Here is a 27569-nt window from a genome sequence, read left to right on the forward strand (position 1 = left end):
GGAACAAAACCTTTTAACGCCTCAGTCATGAAAATTAAAATTATTTCCAAAGGTCTTTTAGAATCAGAGTATGCCCCGACCCTGCCCAACTAAGCAAGTACCAGTATACTTATTTATTACTGCATTTGTACTCCCTCTCTTTAACAGCCTGCTGGAAAGATGAAGATTCCTGAAGATAAAATACTTCAATACAGATGAACAGTAGACACATCTTTGTCAAATGCATGGGGGATCAGAGAGAACATTTTCAACGAGGTCTCTTGAACACCACTGCGTCTTGCCGTAGTCCATTATGAAAATACACAGTATGCTGCTGGCCGTTCTGCAAGTCCAGCCAGACTCAGCTCAGTACCTTCCTGATCCTGAGAACTTAAACCAGTCAAAACTCGGTTAAATTAGGTTCTTTCAGTAGAATTGAAGATGAATGCTAATCCCAAACCTATTTATAGCTTTACAGAGGGATGAGCCCACAGGATCTAGTGAAAAAGAACGCAACAGGATTTAAACAAGCAAAAAAGATGAATGGCTGGTGTCACACAGCTGTCTGGTTTACGAGAGCAGAGTGGCATGGCAAGAAGATGAACCTTGCACATCCCGTGGGAAAGGAAGCTGAGTCTCACCCCTGTGAGCGCTTCACACCTAGGAGACAAGGTGGGAATGGCCAATAAAGAAATCCTGGGCTTCACCCAGTCTGTGATCTGAAGTCACTCCGAAAAAATACATTCCATCTACCAAATAAAGCTCATGGACATTAAGAGGCTCAAAAACTTTACTTTCTATTGATGCTGAGTGATGAAAAAATATTCCACTTCCTTCTAGAGGACTGCACGTAATGTCATTAAACAGAAGGGAACTCAACTCTTGTTCAGTCACTGTATGACTTCATATTATAGCAGCGACGGCAGCAGAGAACGTCGGAGAGACTCAGCGCTGACAGCTGCTATTTTGCCATGAGTGCCTGAATATACATGCTAAAGCAGAGCTGATGGCTACACATTAATTGTTGTTACTGAGTTCCCCAAATTGTCATACTGTACGTCGCAGAAACAAATGCAGTTGCTTTCAATGACCAAAGAATTTCAGGACTGAGGGACCAGGCTTTCTGAGGCGCTCTGCATCCTCTGTACTCACAGACACCAGAGGCAAATAAACAAGGGAAGAAAACCACTGCCAGTTCTAAACTGTAATCATGTAGAAATCTATAAATAAAATGGACATCAGGGCCAGATGAGGGTTTTCAAAAGTACCTTTATAATTGAGGTGCACAGCTCCCAGGAGACTGACACTCCAAAATCACAGGGATGCTTTCAAAAATCATACCCTGCAGAGTTCAATTTTCACTCTTAATCTGCTTTCAAATTTTAACAGCTAATTCTGGTGAGGCAGCTATGAACTGCAACTTTCTGGCAGGAAGGATGTTTTGTTATTACAACTCTTTTTTACAGTATACTTAGGAAAAAGAGTACACCCATTTATGTGAGCATATAATCCCTTCATTTACTAGATTTGTACTTCAACACATCCCTTTCTACCATAAAAAAAATGAATTCAGGTAACTACTATAAAAAATTCCTTTACACAACAAAATTACCGAACGAATTATGGTGGTTTTAAACATGTTCACCTCACACCATTTTCATGTCTTTGCAGAGATTGCACTTTTGAGATTCAGCAAGCAGACACGTTTACATGTTTTGTCATGTAAAGAGCTGGCCCTTTAGTGCATTGCCGCTTAGGAGTAAAGGTTTGGTTAAAACCAATGTGCGGGTTCCAAAGAGTCACATGCCAAATCTAAATAAGTTATACTAAGTTCATTCCCCAGCTATTCAAAATAACCGATTCATTTTAATTCTGTGCTTCCCAGCTTCCAGAACAATCATGTTCCTGTCTACAGTGAGGACTCCTAGCCGCTATTTCAAAATTAAAAAAAAAAAAATGAAACCATCAAAACAAACATACTAAATTTGAGTGAGAATTATGTACCATGAATTTTAACGAGGTAAGATTTTATCCTACTAAACGGAAGATCCTTTACTTCTCAGCAAACAGGAGTCCCAGGCAAGCTCTGAGCGCTCTCCAGACGCAAGCACAGCTGTATTTCCCAATCTTCCTTCAGCTGTTTCGCACCAGACCATGGCTCTGCCAGCCCAGCGGGGAGAAGTGTAAGGGACAGCACGCTGGCCAGGACTGGAGAGGGACTTCCACAGGCCAGGAACTGGCACACAAGTAGTTCACAAGCAGCAGAACTGATGCAGCACAGTCCTTCCAAACTTACCAGCAGCATGAATCCTAACCTTTCCCCCACGTACTCAGCAAAATTCCCAGCATCACTAGCCGGCTCTGCGTCTCACCACGTGGTGGCTGTAAGTAGAGCACTGCTCACATTGCTAATATTAAGTCTTGTATCTTTTTTTTTAGCATTATTTGGAACAAAACTCGTGAAAGTTAAAAATGAAATAATATTTTAAAAGCAAGCATACATGTTTTGTCATTTTTTCTTTAACCTGGAGACCTAAACAATCTAAGAAGTCCTGGAAAGCGGAGACTGGTGTTCTGGTGTAATACAATGGATTGCTGTCCTGAAGTGACTGCTTTAGCAGTATTTCCCTAGCAATAGTTACATTCAGCTCATTTCACAGGTGAGTGCATGTTGTATAGACAGACCGGACTATTTTGAGGCTATCTGCCTATGTATCTATCTAAAATTTAGGATGGGTTCACAAGGATTTAAAAAGTGTTATGTTTTCCTTTGAAGCTATAGAAGTGTTTAGATATGAAATCAAACCTGTTAATTAAAAATCTTCTATGTTTGGAGCCCAGTAGGTCTTTTCCTGGAAGGCCATGAGTCGAAATCAAGGTCAGATTGTTGAACTTCAGATGGGGACTGTGGAAAGAAAAACAAAATGGCGCAGTTCAACCAGTGTCAGTTTGCTGAGGCTCCGTTTGCGAGGGCACTTCAAGCTATGGTTACACACAGTGGTCCATCACTGGGACCTCCCAGCTGTACAGCATCCAGCACAGCACTGTCTCAATCCTGACAGAGATTTAGACTCTCACGAACTAACCAGCTCTCTCCCCGAGACCCCACGGCTGCGCTTGCCTTTCATCACTACAAAGGTGCTGCCAGACCACGGGCTCTTTGCTCGACCACCTCTGCTTGCACAGCTCACCTCCTGTAAGCTGCAGGAGAGGAAACAGGAATTCCTGACAGCTGATAACTCGTCTGCTTCCTGCAACAGCCCAACTGAAATTAGGAGGGCGTATCAAAGGCACAGCATAGATTTTAAGTCCATGTTCAGGAGGAAACAGAACGTAACTCCTTTAGATAGGCCAGGTACAAAGCATGTTGTCACTTCGCTATGAGGCGTGTGTCTTTGGACACAAAAATAAATACTTTCCACTGTAGTTTCATTAAAGCCAGAGTGCGGGGGGGGGAACAAGACTGACAGTATGTCGAACTAAATGTGAACTGACATTTAAACACAAATAAATATTATGAGTGATTAAGCCTTCTAATCTTCAAGGCTTTCTGCAAGTTAAGTATGGATTGATGCAAATGGTACGAAGGAATCAATGTTTTTTATCAACCAATGTTAATTTGTTATTCATACATTTAAAAAATATATTCAAACAAAGGTAAAGGTCACACTTAAACCAAGGAATTTCAAGGTTATGGCTGCCCCTCTCAAAATGCATATTAATAGTTTAATTCTGGATTATGGATTACCTACAGTAAATCTCCATGCACACTCAGGCCGAGTGCGATGTAATAAATAACTGTAATGTAGCAGAGTGCATATATTGATACAGATTAGGGGCCTGATCCTCATTTAAATTAAGGTCACTCTGCAGAGGCGGGTGTAAACAGAATTTGCTCTTCATTTACGGGCACATTACGCTGGCTGCACGATACAAAGCACTCGTCGTGTAAACGACAGTGACCCCATACACAACGCACACATCTAACGTGCGCAGAATGCCGTCGGCGCTCGCTAAGCGCTCCTAGCAGGGTGCAAATGTGAACGATTACAACAACTTCATGCACTAAACAGTATGACTCCTGGGCATTTAGCTTACGTGTAATTAGGAGGAAGATGACTACAACAGTAGCTAAGCAGCCCAGGCGTTCTCCTATCCCGCCCGCCCTCGTAGCAGAAAAGTTTCTGCTCAGCCCAGAGCTGAAACAATCTCTGTACATGCTGCATGGCCTCCTGCCAACAGGTCTCCAAATGCAGGTGCTACAGTAACATTAAGTTTAAACTACACTCAGGCTATCTAGGATGAAAATGTTGCAAGCAAGCATGGGGAAAAGGGCAGAATGAAAGGCCTAGGCAAGGTTAACGTGCCACTTCTGCATGACTGCGCTATGATGCGCTTTATTGATCTGGTCACGTGCTGTTTTCTTCTGCAGATGCTCCACCTCTATTTAGTCCATAGCAGCCATCCAGTATTCCCAGTCATATGGTATTTGTTCAGTTCTTCCTCACTGACCGTGAGGCTTCTATTCAGACCTTTCTCTCAGTACGATTTGCTGACGATTTACCTGTACCTCAGCGCTCCACGGCATTCCCTTACGCCCCAGACGCTAACTCATGTTGCCCATTCATTAATCTTGTGGGCACCAAAACGTTGATTAGCATCTCCTTAGAATACTGCAATGAAATGAGTAATACCTCTGATTCTCAATTTACATTGAGAAAAATCAAAGTATAAAGAAAACTGGACTGCAGCTATGAAAAAGGCGCGCTGATGCTGGAGGCAGAACGGAAGAGCCCCGGAGATGGGTACCTGGCACTGCCCCGTTCTCGGAGTGCGGGCACGTTGCCCTCCCGGATTCAAGGAGCGGCAGAGCTTCGTGCACAATTTCATTACAATAACGGTCACATTTTCAAACAGAGAGGAAAAAATCTTCTTCAGTGAAGAATCAAAGTTTGTTAAATGTTTAAGCACAGGCTAGTATTTGTGAAAATTATCAGAATCATTAAATAAATAAAAACCCTCGTATCTTGTACTACAACAGCTTGATTCCAGAACTGTAGCTGGTACGCCTAACCTTCGGATTTTAACTCTCCGAACTGGCACTTGAACACAAGCCTGAGTGCTACAGGCAAGCTGTTGGTGCTGAGCCGCGGTCACTGTCAGGCACTGGCACAGTTACACGGAGAGAACAGCTCTCAGTATTTTGACCAGTGACCGTTATGCACATTACCACTCCCTGTATCATTCTCCCCTTTCCTCTGTGCAGCATTATTATTTCTAGCTAATTTTTCTAACCCAAGCATGGTTTATTTATTACGGCTTTTGATTCCTTACTGCCACCTAAAAGCTCTTAATAACTGAAACCAACAAAGGCTCTGAGAAAACAGGTAGTGCCTGCTGGAAAGTCAACGTCTTACATGCTCCTAACATATGTAACAACACCCAGTATGAAGTAGGGTAAAAGCAGAGGTTCTCCTTCGGTGAAAAAGTCTTCAAGTTAGGGCTCTGAACCAACGCAACATTAAACAAGCGCACCTGCATTTTAGAAGCAAATAATTCCAGCAGGGATTCGTGTTGCTGTGGATACAACGGGAAGAACAGCTCAAAGATACTAGTAAAGCAGGGAGGGATTAGAGTATCTAGGGAAATAAGTAAAAGGCATTGGGTTTCATTGCGCTGTTCTAGAGGAGAGTTACAAAGTAAGTCTAAACATCCTTGTCCTCAAAATAAAACAGGATTGCCACTTTACTGGGAGCGTAATCAAAGGAATAAACAAAAAAGTTTCAGTACATTACTTATATATATCCTGGAATCTGTGAACCTGTTAGAATATTCCTTGATAGATTTTCTGCATTTTTGCCTGATGCCTCGCTACTTTTTTTTTTTTCTTGTGTGCACGCTGTAATGATGGAGGCTTAGATGGTGGAAACTGCCTTGACCAAATGTTTTAATGAATTGCTTTCATTAAACCCCTCATTATCACAAATAATAAGTCAAACCACTTTTGTTACAAAAAAAATAACCTACATGAACATAGGCGCTTCAATTTATTTGAAACAAAGCATCACACCTTTTTTTTTAATTAAATTTTTCAGGTTATTTATAAAAACTAAAACAAAAAAGGGTGACAGAAGATAATGCTTTATCTGGCTACCAAAATTGGTAACCATGTGCACTCTTCTCCTGTACATACAACCTTTAAATAACAGCTTTAATATCTGGAATGATAACCTATCCAAAAGTAAATTCCTAGTTATACTGCATCCTCAGCTTTGCTGCAGGATAAAAACAGCAGCTCTAGATGCTTCTGGAAATGGTAACAAACGGTCTGTGCTCAGCACTAGACGCTGAAAGCTTACAGGTGATAAATTCTTACATTAACGACACTTTGAAAGCAGAGAGATCTCTGTCCTGCCACAACAGCAACAACAAAAAGAACAAAGTAACTGGGATGTGACTGGGAGAACAGACTTCTCCAAAAGGAAAAGATTTTTCTAACAAATTTGCCACCTCTACACAAAACTACAAATAGAAATACTCAGCTGAACAAAGGTTGCTAATATTAATAACACCACAGCACCCCCCCTCATTTGTATTTTCACTGCAGGACAGATATGTTCCTCAGCACCGCAGGCTTGCTTTGCGCACTCCTCACGAGCCATGTGTTTTCACACTGCCGCTATACTGCCTTGCTTTTGTTTGCTCGGACACAGCCACGGCTTTCTCCGGCAGAACTGCACAAGCCTCTGCCCTTCTCTCCAGTTCCTCCCACTCTCTGGGCAGCCACATTTGATCGGACAAGCAGAATCCACACAAAATCAAGTACGAAGACATGTGAAAACACAGCAAACCGTTTCCCTGTATCATGCTACAGGCTGCCGTTCTAGGAGCAGAACAGCTCTGCAACTGATCCTCCAAAACCAGGTTATTAAGCTTTTAGCACGAGAGTCAGCAACAGAGGCAGCAGAAAGGGTTTCTTGTTTGTATCAACAATTACCAAAGTGTCTTTTTTAATGACACGTCCACAAAATATTTCATCATGTCCCAGTTACTTCCTCCTGATATCAAAACAGCATTCTCCCTTCAAAAACTTACATTTTGATGGAATGGTGCTTTTTATTAAAGAACAGTTTTCTCAGAAACTTCCCACCAGGTTTACTGCTGGTTAATTTTATCAGATGCTGATAAAATTAAGAGCAGCAGCCTATAAGCCCAGGCCGTGAAAGCCATTGCCATCATCACTTGTGACATCTTACCAAGAATCCACTAAAAAGCCAAGCAATATCTACTTTGAGCTCCGACTAACACCCTTCAATGATGCTGGGAGTGTTTCTCTCTCCCCAGCTGGCAGCCTTTCCTCACTAGGTCTCTCTCCAAACTTTGAACTTGATGGTTTGGTTCTACGCAGGATTTGGAACACCTCCTTGGTATTGAAGTCTGTTGCCCGCTATCACAAGACAAAAAAAAAAAACCAAAACCAACAAAAACCAAAAACCCAAACACAAACTTTCCATAAACTTTCCAATCACCATTTTGAAGACAACTACATTTCTGGCTCCCACCACGCCTACTGGAAGATGTTCTCTTTCCCACAGTGATGATTCTCTCCTGGCACATATTTGCTGGGTGCCAATTTACATCCACTTGAACTGGATAAAGACATCAATCATGAACTTAAATAGCTAGCTATTTTTTCATGTTTAAGACATTCTTACTCTTGCAAAGCTTCTGTTGCCCCTGGAATTGCCACTTTACCTCATTTTGTTCAGTAAACATTTTCCGCTTCCTTCTTTGCTCTCGCTAAAACTTGTGTCCCCTCTCTGACTCCAGCTCACGTGGGGTCCTTCCCCTGTAGCAGCCCATCCTTCTTCAACACCCTGTCTCAAAAGCTGACCCTTCCTTATGTGGGAACATGCATAGCCTCAGAGTTGACAAGATTAGCCACATCATCCCAAATATAAGTTGGCTTTGAGTTTGACCAAAACAGGTACCATCCAGCCACCGCTTCAGTGAGAGCATTTTTTTACTAAAATTTCAGTTTCCATTCCATAAATGTTTCAGCATTTCATCCTGTTCAAAGTATAAAACAGGGTAATTATTTTTCTAGACAGAAAATGAGGGGTATCTGATGATGGCCTTGGTAGTTACAGTCTCTAGCTGTTTAAGTCTAATCACCTGGCAGATTCAAAATCACAGTTGAGACACATCAACGGCATTTTCCACAAATAAAGATACCATAAATTGGGCAGTAAAACTGCAGCGCGGTTGAAATTTTGCCGTTCTGTCTGCTGCTGTGTGAATGTTTCAGTGAACAACATACAGTGCAAATTCCAGCTTGTTAATAGGACACTTTCTGTATTATTGGCAAATCACTCATGTTAAAACTAAGGTTTTTTTTTTTTTATGGCTGTCTACTTACCAGACCCAAATTTTCCATATTATTGCAGAGGAGATTAAAATTTTGACTCTGGTGTTGCTTGGTGCAGATCTGGCAATGCTGCCTTCACCAAAATGAAAAAGTACGCGCCCATGCACATCAAAAGATAGACTTCCCTGGAATCTGAAGGGCTTGAGATTTGTACCAACGTTTTCATCCTAGCTCATGGCCGAGGACCATCTATTCTCATCCTGACAGCGCAGGCACACAGAAAGAGAAGATACTCATAAAAGTTGCATGTTCTGAGGCAGCACTCAGTGCCACATCCTCTTGACAGAACGCTGGCAGCCCAGGAAGGACAGGGACACAGCTGGCGGAGAAGTCTGCTGGGCCAAAATTCCTGATCTCAAACATCTGCATGTAGCAGCTGCGGATCTGGGCCTCGCAGCACCTCCGGCTCTGGCAGTCTGATGAGTCCAGCTGCCTTGCTGATATTGCATCCCTTAAGCGCAACAGCTCCGAGAGGTGCAGCGCCACAAAGCCACGCAATGCCCGTCTCTTCCCCAAGGGCAACGTGATACTTCTCCAGCAGCTCCTTCCCAGGTGGCCCTTGCCCTGCTGAGCTGCAGGGCATGAAGCTGAAATGCTGCCCGAATAATCAGAGACGCTACAGCCCACCGCTCTCCCAGGGAAACAAACCACGCAACTCGCGTTACAATTCACGCCACAACGCAGGGCGGTACATGGGTACTGGAAGCCATCAAGCCACGGCACTGTGGAGCTCCATCTGCCCTAACCAATATGTACCAAAAGTTTGGGGAATCTAGATAATACAGCACACAGTAAAGATTCACCACCTCAATTCCTATCGCTTACGTACTCCCAACTCTGATTGCAGTGTCAACTGCACTCAGACTCCTCTGCTTCCTGGGATCTAGAGGGCAATCACAGCAATCCAGAAAAGGCACCTTGACATTTCAGCTCATCAAGCATTCAGAAAACACAAGCACGTACCTCCAAACAGAGATCTTCACTCGGCACAGCCCTCACCCTGCCTGCCAGAGTACATACAGATACACACATGAACAGGAGTCAAACCTGCACTAATCACTAGAGGGAAGGATCACAACTTAACCAGCCAGCTGATTTTTTTTCCTCCGCTGCCGTAGTCTGAACAGTCTTACGTGCTTCACACCCAACCCATAGGCAGTTTATAGACTGCTTTGAACACTTCTGCAACAGCTCTGAAAACAAACTTCAAACAAAGAAAAATACATATGAACAGAAGAGAAAGTATGTCTCCCCCATCGCTTTAGCGGAGAACTGGAAAACCCAAATGTAGTGTTTGCACTTGGGATGCTTCTTTATTTGCTTTGAACGGCACTGACCAGAGAGCTACCAGATGCTTCGGGGAGTCAGGTTATCAGGCCCTGTGCAGAGCTGCTCAAACAGCCGCGCTAACGTCACACCTAGTCACAGGAGAGGTACGATAAACACAAAGTATAATTCTATAAAAATTCTTGTGATTAATTTCAATTTTGACACAGGCGTTTTATGAGAAAATACTATTTCCAAGATCAGTTTTAACATGCGAGGTCCTGCACATGGGTCAGGGCAATCCCAAGCACAAATCCAGGCTGGGTGGAGAATGGTGGAGAGCAGTCCTGAGGAGAACTTGGGGGTGTTGGTTGATGAGAAGCTCAACATGAGCCAGCAAAGCGCCACTGCAGCCCAGAAAGCCAACGGCATCCTGGGCTGCATCCCCAGCAGCGTGGCCAGCAGGTCAAGGGAGGGGATTCTGCCCCTCTGCTCTGCTCTGGTGAGACCCCACCTGCAGCGCTGCGTCCAGCTCTGGAGCCCCCAACATCAGAAGGACGTGGACAGGTTGGAGAGGGTCCAGAGGAGGCCACGAAGACGATCAGAGGGCTGGAGCAGCTCTGCTGTGAGGCCAGGCTGAGAGAGCTGGGGCTGTTCAGCCTGGAGCAGAGGAGGCTTCAGGGAGACCTGAGAGCGACCTCCCAGTGCCCAAAGGGGGCTGCAGGAAAGGTGGGGAGAGACTCTTCAGCAGGGCCTGGTGTGACAGGATGAGGGGTAACGGTTTTAAAATAGAAGGAAGCAGATTCAGACTGGATATAAGGAAGACATTTTTTACGCTGAGGGTGGTGGAGCACTGTCCCAGGTTGCCCAGAGAGGCGGTGGAAGCCCCATCCCTGGAAACATTCCAGGCCAGGTTGGCCGGGGCTCTGAGCAACCTGATCTGGTTGGAGATGTCCCTGCTCCTTGCAGGGGGGGTTGGACTGGGTGGACATTAAAGGTCCTTTCCAACCCAAACCATCCTGTGGTTCTATGATATACAAGTAGTACAAAAGAAAATACGCAAATACTTACAAATTTAAAGTGTGAAAGAATAGTTTGGGCTCAAACAAATGTTTAAAGAGAAAGTACTTGAAGTTGAAATAATCTTATTTAAAACAGAAAACTGTCTCTAAACCAAGATTATAACTATAAACTAACCACGTATCAATGCTAATTGAGTATCATTTTTCGGCTGAGGCATGTCAAGGGGCTGTTAAGAAGGCTGATCTTGACCCGTATCCTCTCCCCCGGTTTATGTCTGGTATCAGTCACTGACAGGGTTCATTGTGATCCCAACTGCGCAACAAGGCGAGATATGACCTATCTTATTTATCTCTGTCACAACTTGAGCTCCATTCACCAGAAATGATGGAAGGCAGCAATGTCTGAAGGACGTGGGCCCGCTGACACTGAACACATGGTCGCCTACAACATTGTTCCGGATTTGCCTTGGTATGAAAAAAGGCAGTCAGAAGGAAGCACATGCGTATCAGTTCATGTGGCAAAGACAGATAGTAGAAAACAATGAAGATCACTACGCCATTCATTATGTGTTAGCTCTGTGATCAGCAAGTAAGCACTAACTATTTAATTAGTCAACTAATTAGTGACGGGCAACATGGAAGGCTTCAGATGTTCTCAGACAAATGCAAAGATAAAAAGCCTAATTAAACAGCAAGCATTATGCTAACTATTGCCAAACAGGACAGATGTGCAGGATATTGTATAATACTGTGCTGCCAGATAACAGCAGTTGTAGCTGTTGTCAGAAACCATGTTTTAAAAATCTCTGCCATTTCTAAGCTACTCTTACATACCTTTAACTCACAGAGGGCAAAACCATCCTGAAGACAAGAACTCAGAGATTTACTCTGTTAGAATCTAATTCTACCTTAAGCGAAAAATTCAGGGCATTGAGAAAAACATACTTTAATCTACTTGCAATAAATATTTCAGCGCACCCAAATGGAAAAGAAAACATACTTCACAACACTTTCATTCAAATCACTGTGATCTTCGCCACCATTCACTTACTGCTGTGTTGTGCAGCACATTATGTATATTCCAGTGTCCTCAGAGAATAAGGCATTGTTTACACCAGAGGTTGGATTAAGGAGGTTTTCAAAATCATGGATTAAAAAGGGTTTTCCTGATAATCAGAAGACAATAACGCTTTCCACAGCTATATGCAAAGAGGTGGATAAAAAGCTAATTGGTTCACTACGCTGGAACCAGTGACAAGATACTGCTGTGAGCAAGCTTTTTGCATTCTTGCGGCCAAACTTCAATCACCTGCTGTCAGAGGGTACCAGTCAGCATGCTGTTCTGCGAAGCATCCACCGGAATAAAGGGAAAATGCCGATTTTTTCAATTGTGTGTTCTTCTGGCCTAACGCAGAAGCCATGACCATCATTCTTAAATTATCAAAGAAAACAAGAAGAAACAACAACAACAACAACAACAAAAAAAGCAAAGCACCTTCACTCTCCTGGTAAGTTAGTATTTAGCAATGAGGGTTTTTTTTTTTAAAGCATTTCAGTACTTGGGAATACAAAAATATTAAAATGCTGGGCTATAGTTTACGTTCATCAGGATACACATTTAGAGGAACACTGGTTTAACTGCAGACTATGCAGCTCAGTATCCCCAATTCTAGCTGTTCACAGTTTTTAAATAAATTATTTAACTGCAGTTGATATTTCTCCTGCCCAACATCACCTCCAAGAAGCGGTATATTCAGAACTCTGGACTGAACTCATTGCTCCTTTTCTCATATTCATAGGTACTGATATTCTGTACTCATGAAAAAAGATTTTACGTTTGCAAATAATTTTCAGATACAGTTTGCATTGAATACTTGCAAGTTGAATATTTAAAACAGTGTTTTCATTTATAAATTTGGTATACACATAGCTGATGTCAGTGTGGATGACAGAAAAAAGAGTAACTTAAAAATCTTCTTTTAGTCTGAAACCAGACTTCTTTTTAGGGTCTTCGTTCATGAGGATTTGTCAGCATTAACAGCTCATAGTACAGCAAGTGTAAGTGTGGGCATGCACAAATTTTCCAGAATGTCTGATAAAACTCTTTTCCTTGTAATTCCAACCCCCAGAAGCCCAAGTCACTCAAGGGAAACCGAAAATAAATAGACGTTGCATTTCAGCATACCCTCTCTTTGGAGTTTCTTTGACTCTATTCACTCCGGCGCTGAAAGGGCTTTCTCCCCACGTCCCGCAACAAAGGGGAGGCAGGAGCGCCAGTCGGCACCAAGTTTGGAGGGCAGAGAACAATAGCGGCTGAGGCTCCGTGCGGCTGGGCTGAGCCGCTTTTTCACAAGGGGACTGTTTGTTCAGTTGCAACTTCTCCTCTAGGCCTGGACATCGCTGGGAGCTCACATCGCTTTAACAAACGGTCTGGTGCTGCTGCCATTTATGTCAGCCTTGTCTTAGTGCTAGAGAGTGACCAAGTCCAGGTTTGTGCGAGGGGAAGCAGATAATTGCACTGCCCAGGAGGAGCCTCATGCTGGAATTGTGGGAATCACAATTCCTTCCCCGCTTGCCATGCTCCTGCAGGGAAGTTAATTACTGCAGCAATTTATGGTGCAACTACTCCCCCCCTTCCCCAGCGTCTCAGCGCTGCTGCCCAGCTCACTGCAGCTCCTGAAGGGCTGGCGAGCAGCAGCCAGCGCACAGCCTCGGAAGCCGCTTTCACACCTGTACCTACCGACAGCGGCCGTGCAGGAGAAGGGAGGCCAGGCTCCGCGCTGCCGCCTCCATCGTTCGCCTGCTTCTCAAATGAAAAATTCACATGCATCCTCAAGAAAAATAGCACTCTAGCTGAAAACATGTCTGCATGTGACTACAGTCCAAGGAAAAAAAGCAGCAGGAGACATTTATTTGAATGGTGAAACACGAAAAATGAGATCACCTTCACTGACCTGGCGTTAGATTAAGCACAAGGGATGCAATTCCCCAGGGCTCAGAGCACCCTGAGCATTAGGAGGAAGCTTCCCTACTAGCAGGTCATTCCACATACTCATTTGCAGCATTTCTGCATCGCCCTTTGAAATAACTGGCACCGATGCCGGTGCACCCGTACTCTCACCTCTGTGACAATCTCTGTCCCAGAAACTTCAACCGCAAGGTAGGGGGCCACAGCAAAAGCCTGAGGCAGCGTTTTGTAAGACCACAGTTCACAGCACACAGTCCCCCTCTGCAGCACGGATTATAACGCTCATTTTCAGTTCAGGTGGCTCAGAAGCGGTGCCCAGGGCTGCTCCGCAGCACGGCTCGAAGAGCGACAACACAACTTCCCCAGGAGCTCGTCCTGCAAACCGCGGTGCCGCTGCCCCAGCACAATGGGAGCGGGAGGCAGCCTGCTGCTGCTCTCGAGTGAGGAGTGGTAATTCTCATGATTATGTCTCTCTTCAATGAAAAATATATTTCTTCAGGCTCAAACAAGTTGAAAATACTTGTAAAATCTAGTTCTAATAACTGTTATGTAGGTAAGTGAATTACATTTGTGTGTTTCCATGGTGACTGATAATGTAAAATAATTAAGCATGAAGAATAATGAGGAGAAAACTACTTCCTCTTTTTAAGGATTAGGGGCTTACAAATTGATTCACTCTAGCTATTTTTAGTGCACGTAACCTTTGCAAAAAAGGTTAGAAAATTAGGAGTAAATTAAACTAAATTGTATTAAAAATCCTTCACATTGATCAGGAGACTTTATCTGCTGCCGATGTGAAAATTTAAAAAGTAATCTTGCTCCAATTTATACACATATATTCCTATGCGTTCTGTGACATTTTGCACTAGGTGCTGGCTGCTTGCTTTTTGCCCTCCCAGAGCAATACTCAATTTCTCTTAAGCGGGAGCACACCACTTGTGCAGCGCAGAAGACAGGCACCCTCTCCTGTGTTCAGGAAGGCTCTGTTCTGCAAGAACTCTCTGGCAGAACACGGCGCAAACAAAACTTTTGGCTGGAAAGCCTGGGTTGGGGTATCTTAGAGCAGGGTGCTACAAAGGACTGCCCCGCAGGCACGCTACTATCTGCGTGTCCTGCTCACCACAGAAAGAGTTAGCACCTGCCCGACGCCTTGGTTGGAGCATAACTATACCTTGTTTTTCCCTCACATAGCAGTAACCAGCACAGGATGAATAACGAGAAAGTGGCTAATAGCTCTAAAGTACATTTAAAACTCAATTTTGGGCGGAACTGAAGGTCTACAGGGTATTGAGAAGAGGATGAGAGGAAAATGCTTTTACCCCAACAAGAGGATGCTCTTCAGGAAGTCAGGAACTCAGAAAGAAGAGCAAGCAGCAGCTATTTCTCCTTCACTGCTCTAACAATGGAACAACATCCATAAAGCACTTCAACATTTTCTTCTCTTGCCATATTGGTATTTTAATTTGTGATGTTATTAATGGTTGTTGTAGAAAAACCAACTCTTGGCTTAACTGAGAAAAACAGGGAACATTTTCAATTCTGTCAACCATAAGAATGCCAGCATCCCTTAGTTTTTGCAACTAACATTTTGTTGTAACAATCACATACAGAATTTGAATTTTATATTTATTTCTGCAAGTCTTTCAATATATTTCTAGGAGATATGTTTAATCTATGAGGAAAATAACAACTGCATAAAAGGAATCGCATTGTCACAAACATAGTCTGACCCCCTGACAATCCCCTAAAACTGCTACGGGGAGGGTACTGGCACAGCGGCTGCCAGCAGTGAGACAGCAAAGAGAGCACCCCATCCTAACTTTGAAAAATCTGTAAACCAGCAGAACTTGTCCCCAAGGTTACTCTGGCTTAGACAGCGGAAGGTGTAAAAACAGTTGCATACAGTTCTTTCCCTTCTCAACCACTATATAGAGTTTATTTATTCCAGTTTGGATAACTCAAAGTAACCACAGCAATTCAATTTGCAGTTTTACTGATGAAAAATTCTTTAACGCATGCCGATGGCCAGCGTTCTTGGTGGGCCACCAAGCAGGCTGCGGCTACCAAAGAGCAGTGTCCTCTGCTAGACCTTTCCCACACCCGCTCTAGGGTCTACAGCAAAAGTGGCAGAAGGGCCAGAATCAGAAGAATCACAGTGAGATTACAACTCAACGAGCTTCTGTCATACGTTTCTGCACAGCTCTGAAATCACAGCATCACAAGGAGGTAAGAGAAGGGAGGGATTCAGACAGTGATTTGCATTCCCACTGGGCACAACTAGCTTTACAGATCAATACTGCTTTGCAGCGCACGTGAAGGGCTATGGACTTAACCTCCACTTACAGGATTTTTGTACAAGAACAGCAGCCAAAGAGGTTTTAAGTACGTGGAATTCTCATTGTCAGTGTACCTTCACCTTGAGGATCTGCGAGCAACTTTATCAGCTCCTTTAAACAAAAGCTAACATATTCTTCTTGGTAAAGGAAATAAAATTTAAAACTTACCAAAAAACGAGTGTTTCCAGAAAAGAGATTCCAACATCAGATGCACCAACCACCACAATTCTGGTGTTGACAGACACTTTAGATTCCAGTACCAGCTTTCGATTTATGTGGTTCAAAGAATAACTCAACTGTAAAAAATATGTAAAATGACATAGAAATGTATTTTAAAAACCCAGCAGAAGTCTGCTAAGAATCATTAAACCCTCAGTAATGCATTACCTTGCATTCATACAAACCTTACTATGGCCTACTGAGTAATACACAGCACAGGGTAATACAGTAGCTAAACGGTACTAAAACGCTGAAATACATGCACATTTAGTAGGTCACTGAAAATTAGCAGAGGTTAATGGCCTGGCTTCTCCTGGAAAAGATGCTGTGGAGTCCTTGTAAGAGAGGAGAAAACACTGCCTCTTCTATAATTTACTACCATTTAGCTAACACCTGGGGAACACATATTTACATAACGTTAAGGCCATTTTTATACCTTCTAGAGCAGTTTTTACTCTTGCCATTTTATTTATGGAAACGGTTTTACTTGTACATTAATTAGGAATTTATATCTTGAGTGTCTTTGTGTGATTAATTGAAAACTCTCTCCCAAAATGATAGAATTAACCTTCTTTTTTCTTACATACAGAGCAGCTACACAGAAAGCTAGGCTGTCAAATGAGCAAACTAGTATCACAATGCCACTGAGATTAATACCCTGGCCAAAAATCTTACTAGAAAGTTTTTAATGACTAGCTTCTCAGTTTCCATTCTTAAGGCATACAGTGGTTAAGACAAACTCCATGTATTTTTTTTTTTAATTTGTGTCTCTAGGTCTCACTAGCTAATATAGATGCTCAAAACAAATATGCAAGGAGGGGTCACGAGGTAATACTGCATTTGACAACTCTTTTTCTGCCTTGAACTATATTTAGTTTTCAAATTTCTGATGAAAGATGGGGAAATCTTTTTCTTATTGCTTTGGTTTGTAAAAATTCACGTTTCACAGAATGTATAATTGCCGACTCATAAATGCACTGAAGAGACAAACAGTAAATGGAGCTGCTTTTATCATTTGTCAGACACTGCTCCTGTGTATTTCTGCTGTGGCACTTAGGCAGGAAGCAGCCTAAGACTTCCAACAGGTTCTCCTCTATTACGAATAGGAGACAGAGGGTTAATAAAATTAAGTCCTCTAAATTCCTCCTATGAAATTACAGTAGAAATATATTCTCTATATATTAGTTGACAGAGTAACTCAATATATGAGGAATAAGTATTTTATTTTAAAGCTATAGTAATGATGTTGGCCTTCTCAAGAACTACATGGCACACTGAGGTCCCCAAGAGATCTTTTACACCATGCCTTTGCAAACGTGGGGACCCACCGCTGAGATTTCAGCACAGCCTTGCTACTGAAGGTGGAGAATTGTCTGTGGGACACGCTGGAGTGCTGTCCTATAGCTTAAGGAAGGATTATGGACCAATTACTTGCAACCTGTCATCACTGTACAGCAAGTAATTTACAACGGGGCAAAGTCAAGCGGGGTCTTTGGTCAGGCAACATGATTTTTTACTGCCAGACAAATGTTCTTCTGGTTGCAGTTCACCACAGTGCAACGATGACATCCAGTGGTGAGCCAGCTTCATCTCAGGGACTGAGACTCCACTAAGAAAATTCCAGATGATGTCTTAGAAACTGTACTAGCCCATGGCGGCTGCTTCACAAAGTCAAATGTGTGAAAACTCGCACAAGCCTGCAGTCTCGTGGGCAGCCCTGCACCGAGGAACGACTCCAACAGCCAGGGCTGAGCCAGAGAATGACTGCAGTGCTGCCCAAATTGCTGTTGTACAAGTCATCTACCAGTCTCACGAACAAGCCTAACAGTGTAAGCCAAAGACAGTGCTTTTTAACATGGTTAGACTTCTTACAGGAGGATTTGCCAGTAAAAAAGGGTTTGATCGTAAATGAAAATGCATCTATAACATCTCCACATTTCAGAAACTGAAAAACCTTTAGAAAATGTACATCACTGGAAGAGATTTTAAGAAATTAGAAGAACGGATGCCAATTATTAAAGGCATGCCTTTAAAATGCTTAAAATAAAGCTTGGACTGTGTTTTTTTGTAACATACTAAATGGGTACACTCCCACAACAACGTTTGTTCTGCAGGTGCTGACACTTGCAGAGATCTCATGGTACCACAAACAGGAACTGAGGATGCTGTGCCTAAGGTCCCAGTCTTGGTAAGTTCCTTGGGTTTGTGAACTCTGCAGAGAAGAACGCTGTCAGGCTTTGTTTTGCTGCACGCAGAGAGCTGCAACTTTCTACAAAAGCAATGCCTCCCGGAGGAAAAATTATTAGTGATGTTAAAAGCCACATTTTGGCTAAAGCAAAATTAATAAAATGGTAAAAAGAACATGAAGAGAATCTACGTGTAATGTACCTAATCAACCAAACTAACTAGACAGGAATGTCAGCAGCTAATACAATAAACCCAATAGACCTTACAGCAATGCCAAGTTCAGACACCTCCTTCTACACCTCCTCTTCAAGTTCTGAGGCTTTTTTTTTTTTTTTTTCAAATGTACTCTAACAATGAAACACAAAGCACTAACACAATTTCCTAGGGAAGAGCTGCATCTAATTTTTGAAATGGCTTCTGTATCAATGATACAAAGGCAGCATATGAGTAGAATATAACTGTTTTTGTTCACTGCACAATGGCCCCAACACCAACAGCTGTCATGCTTCAGAAATCACCTTTCTAACAGCTAAGTACACTAAATGGCCCCAGGGAGTAAGGAATTAGGTGGATTGGTCCCATAATACCACCTTATTTTAACAAAATGTCAGGACAAATGACTACATATGTTCCCCAGAGGAGTAATCAGACATCATAATTGATAGGTCAACAGCAAACTCTAACTTGTTTATTCTGTATCCAATTTATTAAATAAAACAGCAATCATTAACTAACGTAAGGCAAAAAGCAGTAATTGCCATTGTTAGAAAAGGCATACATAGCTCAGAAAAACGTATTTTCTTTGGTTATCAAAAAGAGGATTTTCCCCTCTCCCCTCTCGTGCCTGCCAGCCCCTGCCATGGCACCACCTGCCACCTCGCTCCCACCTGGGAGGGCAGGGGCCAACCGCACCTTCAGCTCCAGCCGCCGACAAAGGTGGCCCTTCTCCATCCAACCACGGGGATATTTCCTCACGTGGACAACCAGCGCCATCCACCTAGAGGCCTTCAAACGTTACCTCCATTAAAAATGCTTGTACACTTCTCAGCAAGCTCCACTGAAAACACAAACGCTGCACCTAAACCAAGTCTTTCACTTTCGACCTCACAGCACAGTGTGTGCCAGAGGAGACGTAATTTATAGCCTTAAAAATTCACACATCCTTCTGCCCTAAGTAACCCACGGAAAAAGAGACATGAAATAATTCTTTGGTTTTAGCAAACATGTTTGCATGCGTTTTTCCTTTGCACTTTCAAACCAGATACAGCATCCTACGTTCACTGTGCGTGCCCGCATCTCCCATCTGGGCAGCCACCCAGTTTGCATATTGCCTGGGAATGTGTTCATCGTACGGTTACTGACAATACACATTGGCGGCACTAACTCAGAGTATCTTGTACCTCCTTTAAGTTTTGTTTTTAAACATTAGACCCTGGGCTATTGGTAGAATTTCTAGAAATATTTGTTGTTACTGTTCTACAATATATCTGTTTTTGTAGCAAGTGTTACGTTCAATTAAACAGAAGAAATGGAAACTGAACTCTGCACACTGAAAACCCAAGTTGGACAGAGGATTTTGACTTTGCCAGAAAAGCAGCAGCGTGATGTTCTGAATTTCCTAGTAAAACATCAGCAGCATGTCAAATAGCTGTTAGACCACCGCTGGAACTCCTCACGCAAAGACTCCGTAATGCCGCAGAATTTAGCCTTGATTTTATTGCACACTGAGGACTTGGGCCTCACCCAGCTAAAGACACTTAAGTGTTTGCTAAATTTTAAGAATGTTAAAGTGCCCCTGAATTCAGAAGGACTGCTCAGGGGGATAAAAAGATAAAAATGGGACCGACTTTGTGTTATGTACAGCATCTTCACAGACCCCTCATTACCACAGGAAGCAACAGAGAATCACCTGGAGGGACCTTCCCAGCCCTGTCGCAGGGGATTCTACGCCTGGCTGCGATACCTTTGTTTCAATTTAGCATTTGGTACTGAGAAACCTGGGTGACAGTTACTGCTGTACAGGATCTACATCATTTGAACTCTGTTACTGTAAAAACCATCAGGAGTAAGAATTACTAACAAGCCTGTTCCTAGATTAGTGCTGGGGTCAGCGACAGCGGCAGGCAAACAAGAAGGTGAACAAACAGAGCTATTTTAATTTCAAGCTCCATTTGAATCACAAGGGAAAAAAAGAAAAATCCATGTTGACCAAGGAGATATGAACAAAAATTATTGGAAAATGCATGCTTTCTCAGCTTGCATTAAATATTTTTTTTTCTAAATACCAGCTACATTCCAAAAAGTCTCACTAGGAATGTCTGTAACCATGTTTTCAAAACTTGTTTCCAGGTATTCAGAGTTTTACACAAACACCAGAAAGAGAAAGAAAAGGAAAAAGAAATACAACTGTGATGAAGACTGGCAATTTAATTTAAATCAAAGCTCATTCTTTACTGATAATCTTGCAAGAGAAGTGGGGAATCTAACAGTCTGAATCAAAGCTATTAAAAATTAATGGAGAAATGTCATTTATTCTAATTGGCTCCAAATGTAAATAGATATGGAAAATACTTTCCTGCACTGAAGCCAGGTCTGAGCACCCAGCCCAAGACCACCACTAATTTAAACAACGCCTCCTTAACTTCTCAAGTTTATTTTACAGAGTTCTTGTACCATGAGAGTACACATTGATTATACCACCTTCATGTAGAATAAACAAAATAAAATAAAGTTAGGAATTACCCATAAACAGCAAAATTGTATGTAACTGAAAATACCACTAGCATTTCCAGACAGTAAATTATTTTTTTTCCACAACGAACGAAAGGACTTCCTTAAGCTTTGATTTTAAGCAAGTCCTGCTTCATCTGTCTGGTCCAGCTCCAAAAGACCCTATGAAAAAACCCGAACATCCCTGAGGAGATTTAACTGGAAAAATCTCTCGGTGCTGGCTGGCTCAGGAAGGTTTCCTTCTGAGGACTTCTCTTGAGAGAAGACACAGCACAGTACATCACAACTACCCTGATACCCATACCAAACCGGGATTGTGTACGCTCTGGAAGGGGAGAAGACGGAAGCCTCTCTGCCCAGGGCGCCTACTCTGCACACAGACTCACAGCAACAGAGGTTCCCATTTTGTAAAGGTACTGAATTCACTGAAAAATGTAAGAGACGTATAAAATCAAAAGCTTTAAAAATAAAATGTAAAAAACAGTATCTCATTTCATAGTGAAAATAGTGAACACAAGGTAACTAAAGATCCAAGCAGAGACTGATTTACAGCTTAGAGTCACATTTTACTGACAGCAGCTGGGGCTCTCCATTTTGTAACAGTGAACACTACCTTTCTGTGGAAAACATATCTATGCCCTCCTTACAAGCTGGAACTACGCTACTTCCGAAGCCAACCTACAAAATGCTTTGACAAAGCTTTAAAACAGGTCTGACTTGTTTTTAAGGAGAAATGACTATTTTTGTTTGCTGCAAATGTCATTAACACCTGTATAGTACTGACACCGTGCTTTCAAAATAGAGATAGGTCATCTTACTTTTAATTTCACACATGCACATAAGTGGTAAACATTCAGAGCATTCCTGTTAATGATGCCATCTGGTGCCTCCCATTATTGTGTAATATTCAGCCTTCCAAACAAGATGTAATGGCAGCAACACACAAAACCCACTGACATTTACAGTAAGGAAATTTATTACCAGCCATCAGTGCAGAATGACTGTGTTTGCATGACTGCTGGTGCCATAAAATCATCACCTTTACCAACCAAGGAGACATACAATAAATAATGGATTTTAATCCACGCACATACTACAAAAGCATTAAAAATTCATTACTCAAACACAATAGTGTCTTAAGCAACAGTTACTTCTTTAAAAATTAATATTACTTTCCTGGTTAAATGAAAACTACACACAGCAGCCCTTTGTTTGTAACACTAACGTGCTCATATACAAATTATAACATGTACAAATGCTTCTGGTTTAACTGTGATACATCAATCTTGATATTTAAAAAGCAGGGAATTCTCCTGCCCATCCTACCGAGGCTCTCTTTGCTATATTTATTCTCTGTTATCTTAGTAGAGGCTTAACGATTAAAAAAAAAACCAACAACAAAACAAACAAAAAAACCCACAAACCTTCCATCCAAAACCTTTTGCATTTTAGTCACTATCAGTACATTGCAGTGCCTCAACTGGCTTCTTACCGAAGTGAAACCGAGCCAAAGTGAAACCTCCTTTTACTACAGACTTCCCACCAAGCCACAATACGCTGTGCTATAATGCAGACAGCTTCTCTTAACCGCTCTTAGTAATTCAGCGCGCTTTCGACTTTTATTACGGAGTACAGCTGGAGAGAAGGCACCTACAGCAGCACGGCCGTTTCTGTGGTACCGCGCGCAGACCGTGACAGGGAACGGGTGCTTCCCAGTGACAGCAGCTCCACGAGCTGCGCGGAGATGCGCCCTTACACGCGTGCACTTCAGGTGGGCAGCAGCCCAAGGCAAAGGCTTTATGGCTTTACAGGACTTGTGTCTGTACCTGCCCCACTTCTTGACAGTGCTCTTTGGATACATAAGGCAGAAAATGCCTTGCTCCCTCAGCTTCTCTCAGCTGTTCTGTTAGAAGCAGAGCTTTGCTTATTCAGAACAGATGATTCTGTCGTACACAGCCTTTCCCCCCACATTTTACAATCTGCTTATTTTAACAGCTTGTTTTTATTATCTTTTAAATGCAGCTGAGTTAGGTTTTTCTAGCTGCACTCTCTAGACTAGCTGGGCCTTGCAGCCACGTGTTGCAAACGTCCCTTCCTTTTCCTCTGCTTTCCTCCAGCTTGACAGCAAGGTGTTAACTGTTAGTATATAAATTCTGATTCCTTTCTATTCTTGCTCCTTGACTGACCAAGGTAATGAATTACGCTCAGGCTGGGCTGCTGATCCAAAACACTCAAGATCCTATTCCATTTTTTCCAATAAGAAGCATTGAGGAAGGTGTAGCGAGACATGTCCCAACTCCACAGAGACACTAACATACAAGTATAGAGTTAGGGCAGCTTTTAATGAGCTGGCCTGAATATAAGAAAGTAGAAGTTACAGAGTGAAATACCTCAAGAGTTTGCTCTAGATCTAGAGAAGAGTTTCTGATACAAATGCTCATATGTTTTATTTTCCTTTTTAAACAAGCTGCCTCAAAAATGAAAGTTTCTGTCAAGCCTGAAAATGTTTTAGATTTGTTTTCAGTTTTATCTGATAGTGAAATTTTTTTTAGAAACAAGGGCAAACATAGAGAAAGTATTTTATTCTATTTTAAAGTCCTGTAAGTTTACAATGGACATTAAAAAGCTCATTTAATAGAGAAGAGTCCAAGACAGTACTTACACTTGCAACCCATCTGAGTATCTTCTGCAATTCAAAGAATACGTACGAACATACGTCTCAATGGAATTAGCCATAAGATTACTCTAAAAACAATAATGCACTGTTTAAAAATATTTTATAAATCTGAAGTACTTTATCTCATTTTACTTTTAAAAAAAAATATTTTAAACTGCTTTCAGGTCATTTATTCATAGCATTTGCCATAAGCATCAGCGTGGAATTAAGTAAATACACAAAAATACAAGCATACTGGCACTGAAAACTATTATTAATTTAGCAGGGCCTTGTATTCCAACTTCTTCTGGAGTCTTACATTAACGTTTACCATTTCTTCTGTGGTTAGGCTTCCATTTCTCCCAGACTACAAACAGAAGGGCAAGTTTTCAGCCTTTTCTCATGTTCTGCCTCCAAATGGTTTCGAGGGGTAGAGCTGAACTACACACAGACAACGCAAGACTATGGACCACAGGCCTGCTTTTCTTAGCTTCTCGTTTTTGCAGACCCTTTCTAGGTGGGCCAGGGAGTCACGGAATCCACAGCCTACATGTTTGCAAAACAGTACACACCACTAACAACGTGACAGCAAAAGCTCCATGACTAATGTTCTGGTTTTGTTGGGTGAGGGGGGGCCTAAGGTGGCAGCTTCTGTAGGAAACTGCTGTAAGTCGCTCCCCTTTGTTCAGTGGACTCAGCCGGCCCTAGGGTGGACCCGCTGCTGGCCAAGGCCGAGCCGATTGGTAGCAGAATGTCCCATGATAATGCCTCTGCAATAACGTATTTAAGAAGGGGAAAACAGGAAAAAAACGGAGAAGAAGATGTGAAGCAGCTGAGCGGGAGCAGAGGCGCAGAGGGGGAGGCGCAGGCCTTATGGGCCTTGTAGGCCTCACCCTCTGGCCTCTCACCAGGCAGCTGACTGGGCCCGACTCAGTCCAGCCCGGCTGCAAGAAGTGGAAAGGAGATGAGAAGTGAATAAGATGTAAAAAAGATCCTGAGAGACATCTACCAGCCTGTTGTGAGGAACGGCTGCAGACACCAAGGTCAGTTCAGAAGGAGGGGGAGGAGTAACGCAGCTCCTGGCCAAGATTCCCCTGCAGCCTGTGGTGACGACCATGGTGGAGCAGGTTGTCCCCCTGCAGCCCATGGAGGTCCACGGAGGGGCAGAGATCCACCTGCAGCCCATGGAGGAGCAGAGATCCCGCTGCAGCCCGCGGAGGACCCCACGCCGGGGCAGGTGGATGCCTGAAGGAGGCTGTGGCCTGTGGAGGGCCCGCTGAGGCAGCTGTTCTGGAGGGGCTGCACCCCGTGGAAGAGATGACCCACGCCGGGAGTTCTTCCCCCAAGCATGACACAGCGGCGTAAAACAACACGTGATGAACTGACGGCAACCCCCATTCCCTCTTCCCCCTGTTCCGCTCGGGGGGAGAAGGTAGTAGACATAACGTTAAGCTTGGGAAGAGGGAGGGATGGAGGGAGGTTATCTTGTTCTCTGTCTCATTGTCCTGCTAGTTTTAGAAATAAATGAATATTTTTCCCCAAGTCGAGTCTCTTTTGCCCATAATGGTAACTTTAAGGATTTCTCCCCGTCCTTATCCAAACCTCAAGCCGTTTTTCTTATATCATCTCCCCCTGTTCTCTCGGAGGGTGGGGGGAGCGAGAGAGAGAGACTGCGTAGTCTGGTCCCGATCGGGGCTGAACTACGACACTACTTTGAGGAGAAAAGCCAACACTGAAAATTTTGCTCAAAACAGGAAAGGAAAAATGCTCTTTTGAAGAAAGTCTACTGCTTTTAAGAAGACTAACTCATTACATACAAGGTAAGCAGACTTGACCATGCTGGCCACAACAGTTGAATTCAGATAACCTGGAAAGCAATACCAGTATGAAGGGGCAGAGGGATACCACCTCCCACAGCTCATGCCAGCACTCAGAACAAAAGATGGCACATTTGCAAGCACTGCATTATTGAATTCCATGTACATGAGGTCTTTCCTTCAGATTCAAAATAGTATTTAACCTGATAAGGTCCTCTGCGTGCTTTTCAGCCAGGTAAACCAATTTTCAACTAAGTTTCTTGAGGAAAATTTGTAATCTCCAGCAGGAGATTACAGGATGTTACATGGAAGTTTTTTTTTTTTTTTTTTGGAGGTTTGTTTTTTTTGGTTTTTTTTTTGTTTTTTTTAAATAAAGGACTGCTGAGAAAGCACACTGTTTAATCACACAGAAATGAAATTGTGGCCACTGAAGGCACACAGGCATTCTTTGCCCCGAGCCATTTCCTGGACATCTCTCCAGCCATCCTGGCACCACGCTACTCTTGAATGAAGTCAGCCAGCTCAGAGAATGCAAAGGTGGGCTGAGCACCCGACTCCAGCTTCTTGCCAGACTCTCCTTCCCTCATTACTTCTTGTCCTGACTTAAACATTTCTTGTAATGCACCTGTTGTATCACTCGAGAAGTACAAAATTACCTGAGAAAGTTAATTTTTGTTAGGTTTTGTTTGACTGTTTTTAAAATAAATTTATATAACACTGTATGGGGTTCTGTCTTCTTTTTATGAGCTGTATCAGAAAAAAAATTCTGAACTGTGCAATAAAACCTGACAGCTTGAATGCAACCAGGAAATAAATAAAAAAAACCCAAACCGAATAGGCATGAATAAAAATGAAATGGCAGAAACAAGAAAATAATTCAACAGATGTGTGACATTTTTGTTCTTCACTGTGGATCAGTTATTCTTGTTAATTATATCACCTATTCTTCCCTTTTATTGATAATTACATGAAGCAGATGGATAACAGAACGGTCCCAGATGGTGAGAAAGCAAACAAATTTATAAATTGTTTATTTATGAAGATATCATTAAAAATTATTTAATTATCTATAGTTTTCTACTCCACCAATAATTACATGCACCGTAAAGGCCAGCAGCACTTTATAAGATATTTAGTATTTTGCTGTAACCAACTGTTTTCTAATGTAACATGACTGAACCGACTGACAGATGTGCAAAACACAATCATAATCTAATCTATTTTAACACTGTGGGAATTAAGATTTTGAATCTTTGGATCTTCTGCCAATTGGCGCTTCAATACTGGTTACTGATTCAGAATACAAAAATCAGAGATTTCCTTTTCATTTGGAACAGCTGTAGAAAGCGTTTGATCTAATGAGCAGACAGGAGCTTTTTCAGGTCTGTGTCATGAAACTCTAGAGCACGGCAGATGTATGGCCTGATGCAATTTTGAGCTAATATGTGGAACCTCCGATAGGCTTGCTGCAGAGGCGCAGGCTGAACAGGCATCCTGAAGCCTGGGCACTTCCAGGACTAGATGCAAATAAGATCATCAGCATCTGTGCCATTCCAGAGGGCTGAAATGGGAGACAGGGGAGTTTAACGCCTCCCCCTCTGTGCCTTCTCAGTCAATCCTCACCTGATTTATCCAAAAGTCTTCAGTATAGCAATGGGAGAGAGAGTTTCGTAGGAACAGACATAGAAAATCATCAGCAAAATGGATCTTCCATCTCAAGGAGTGGGGTAAAAACATACTCCGTCATTAGTGACGGTTATAGGAAGATACTATCTTCATTAGAATTTGCAACCCTCTAGGAAATGGAGAGCCACTGCATGGGAATTGACAAGCCTTCGATGCAGAGACGAAGCAGCACCGAGTTGTGGTTTAAGAGATAGAGCAAAAAAAACCTTGTGGTTGCCTTAAAACCTATGCAAATAAATAAATAAATAATAAAAAAGATTGGGCAACGGAGAGGA

At 42.6% G+C, this 27569-nt stretch overlaps 1 protein-coding gene across 1 annotated transcript in view; it reads right to left on the reverse strand.

The window, feature by feature from the left end:
* The window catches only part of CFAP61 (cilia and flagella associated protein 61), a 98867-nt gene that overhangs the window by 32422 nt on the left and 38876 nt on the right, over positions 1 to 27569 (reverse strand). The window contains exons 16-17 of the mRNA XM_086744366.1: positions 16168 to 16295; positions 2786 to 2884 (exon numbers count right to left, since the gene is read on the reverse strand). Coding sequence (XP_086600492.1) covers positions 2786 to 2884; positions 16168 to 16295 — 227 coding nt within the window. The remainder of the gene's footprint in view (positions 1 to 2785; positions 2885 to 16167; positions 16296 to 27569) is intronic.

Source organism: Chlamydotis macqueenii, chromosome 3, assembly GCF_036417535.1.
Source record: "Chlamydotis macqueenii isolate bChlMac1 chromosome 3, bChlMac1.mat, whole genome shotgun sequence".
Lineage (NCBI taxonomy): Eukaryota > Metazoa > Chordata > Aves > Otidiformes > Otididae > Chlamydotis > Chlamydotis macqueenii.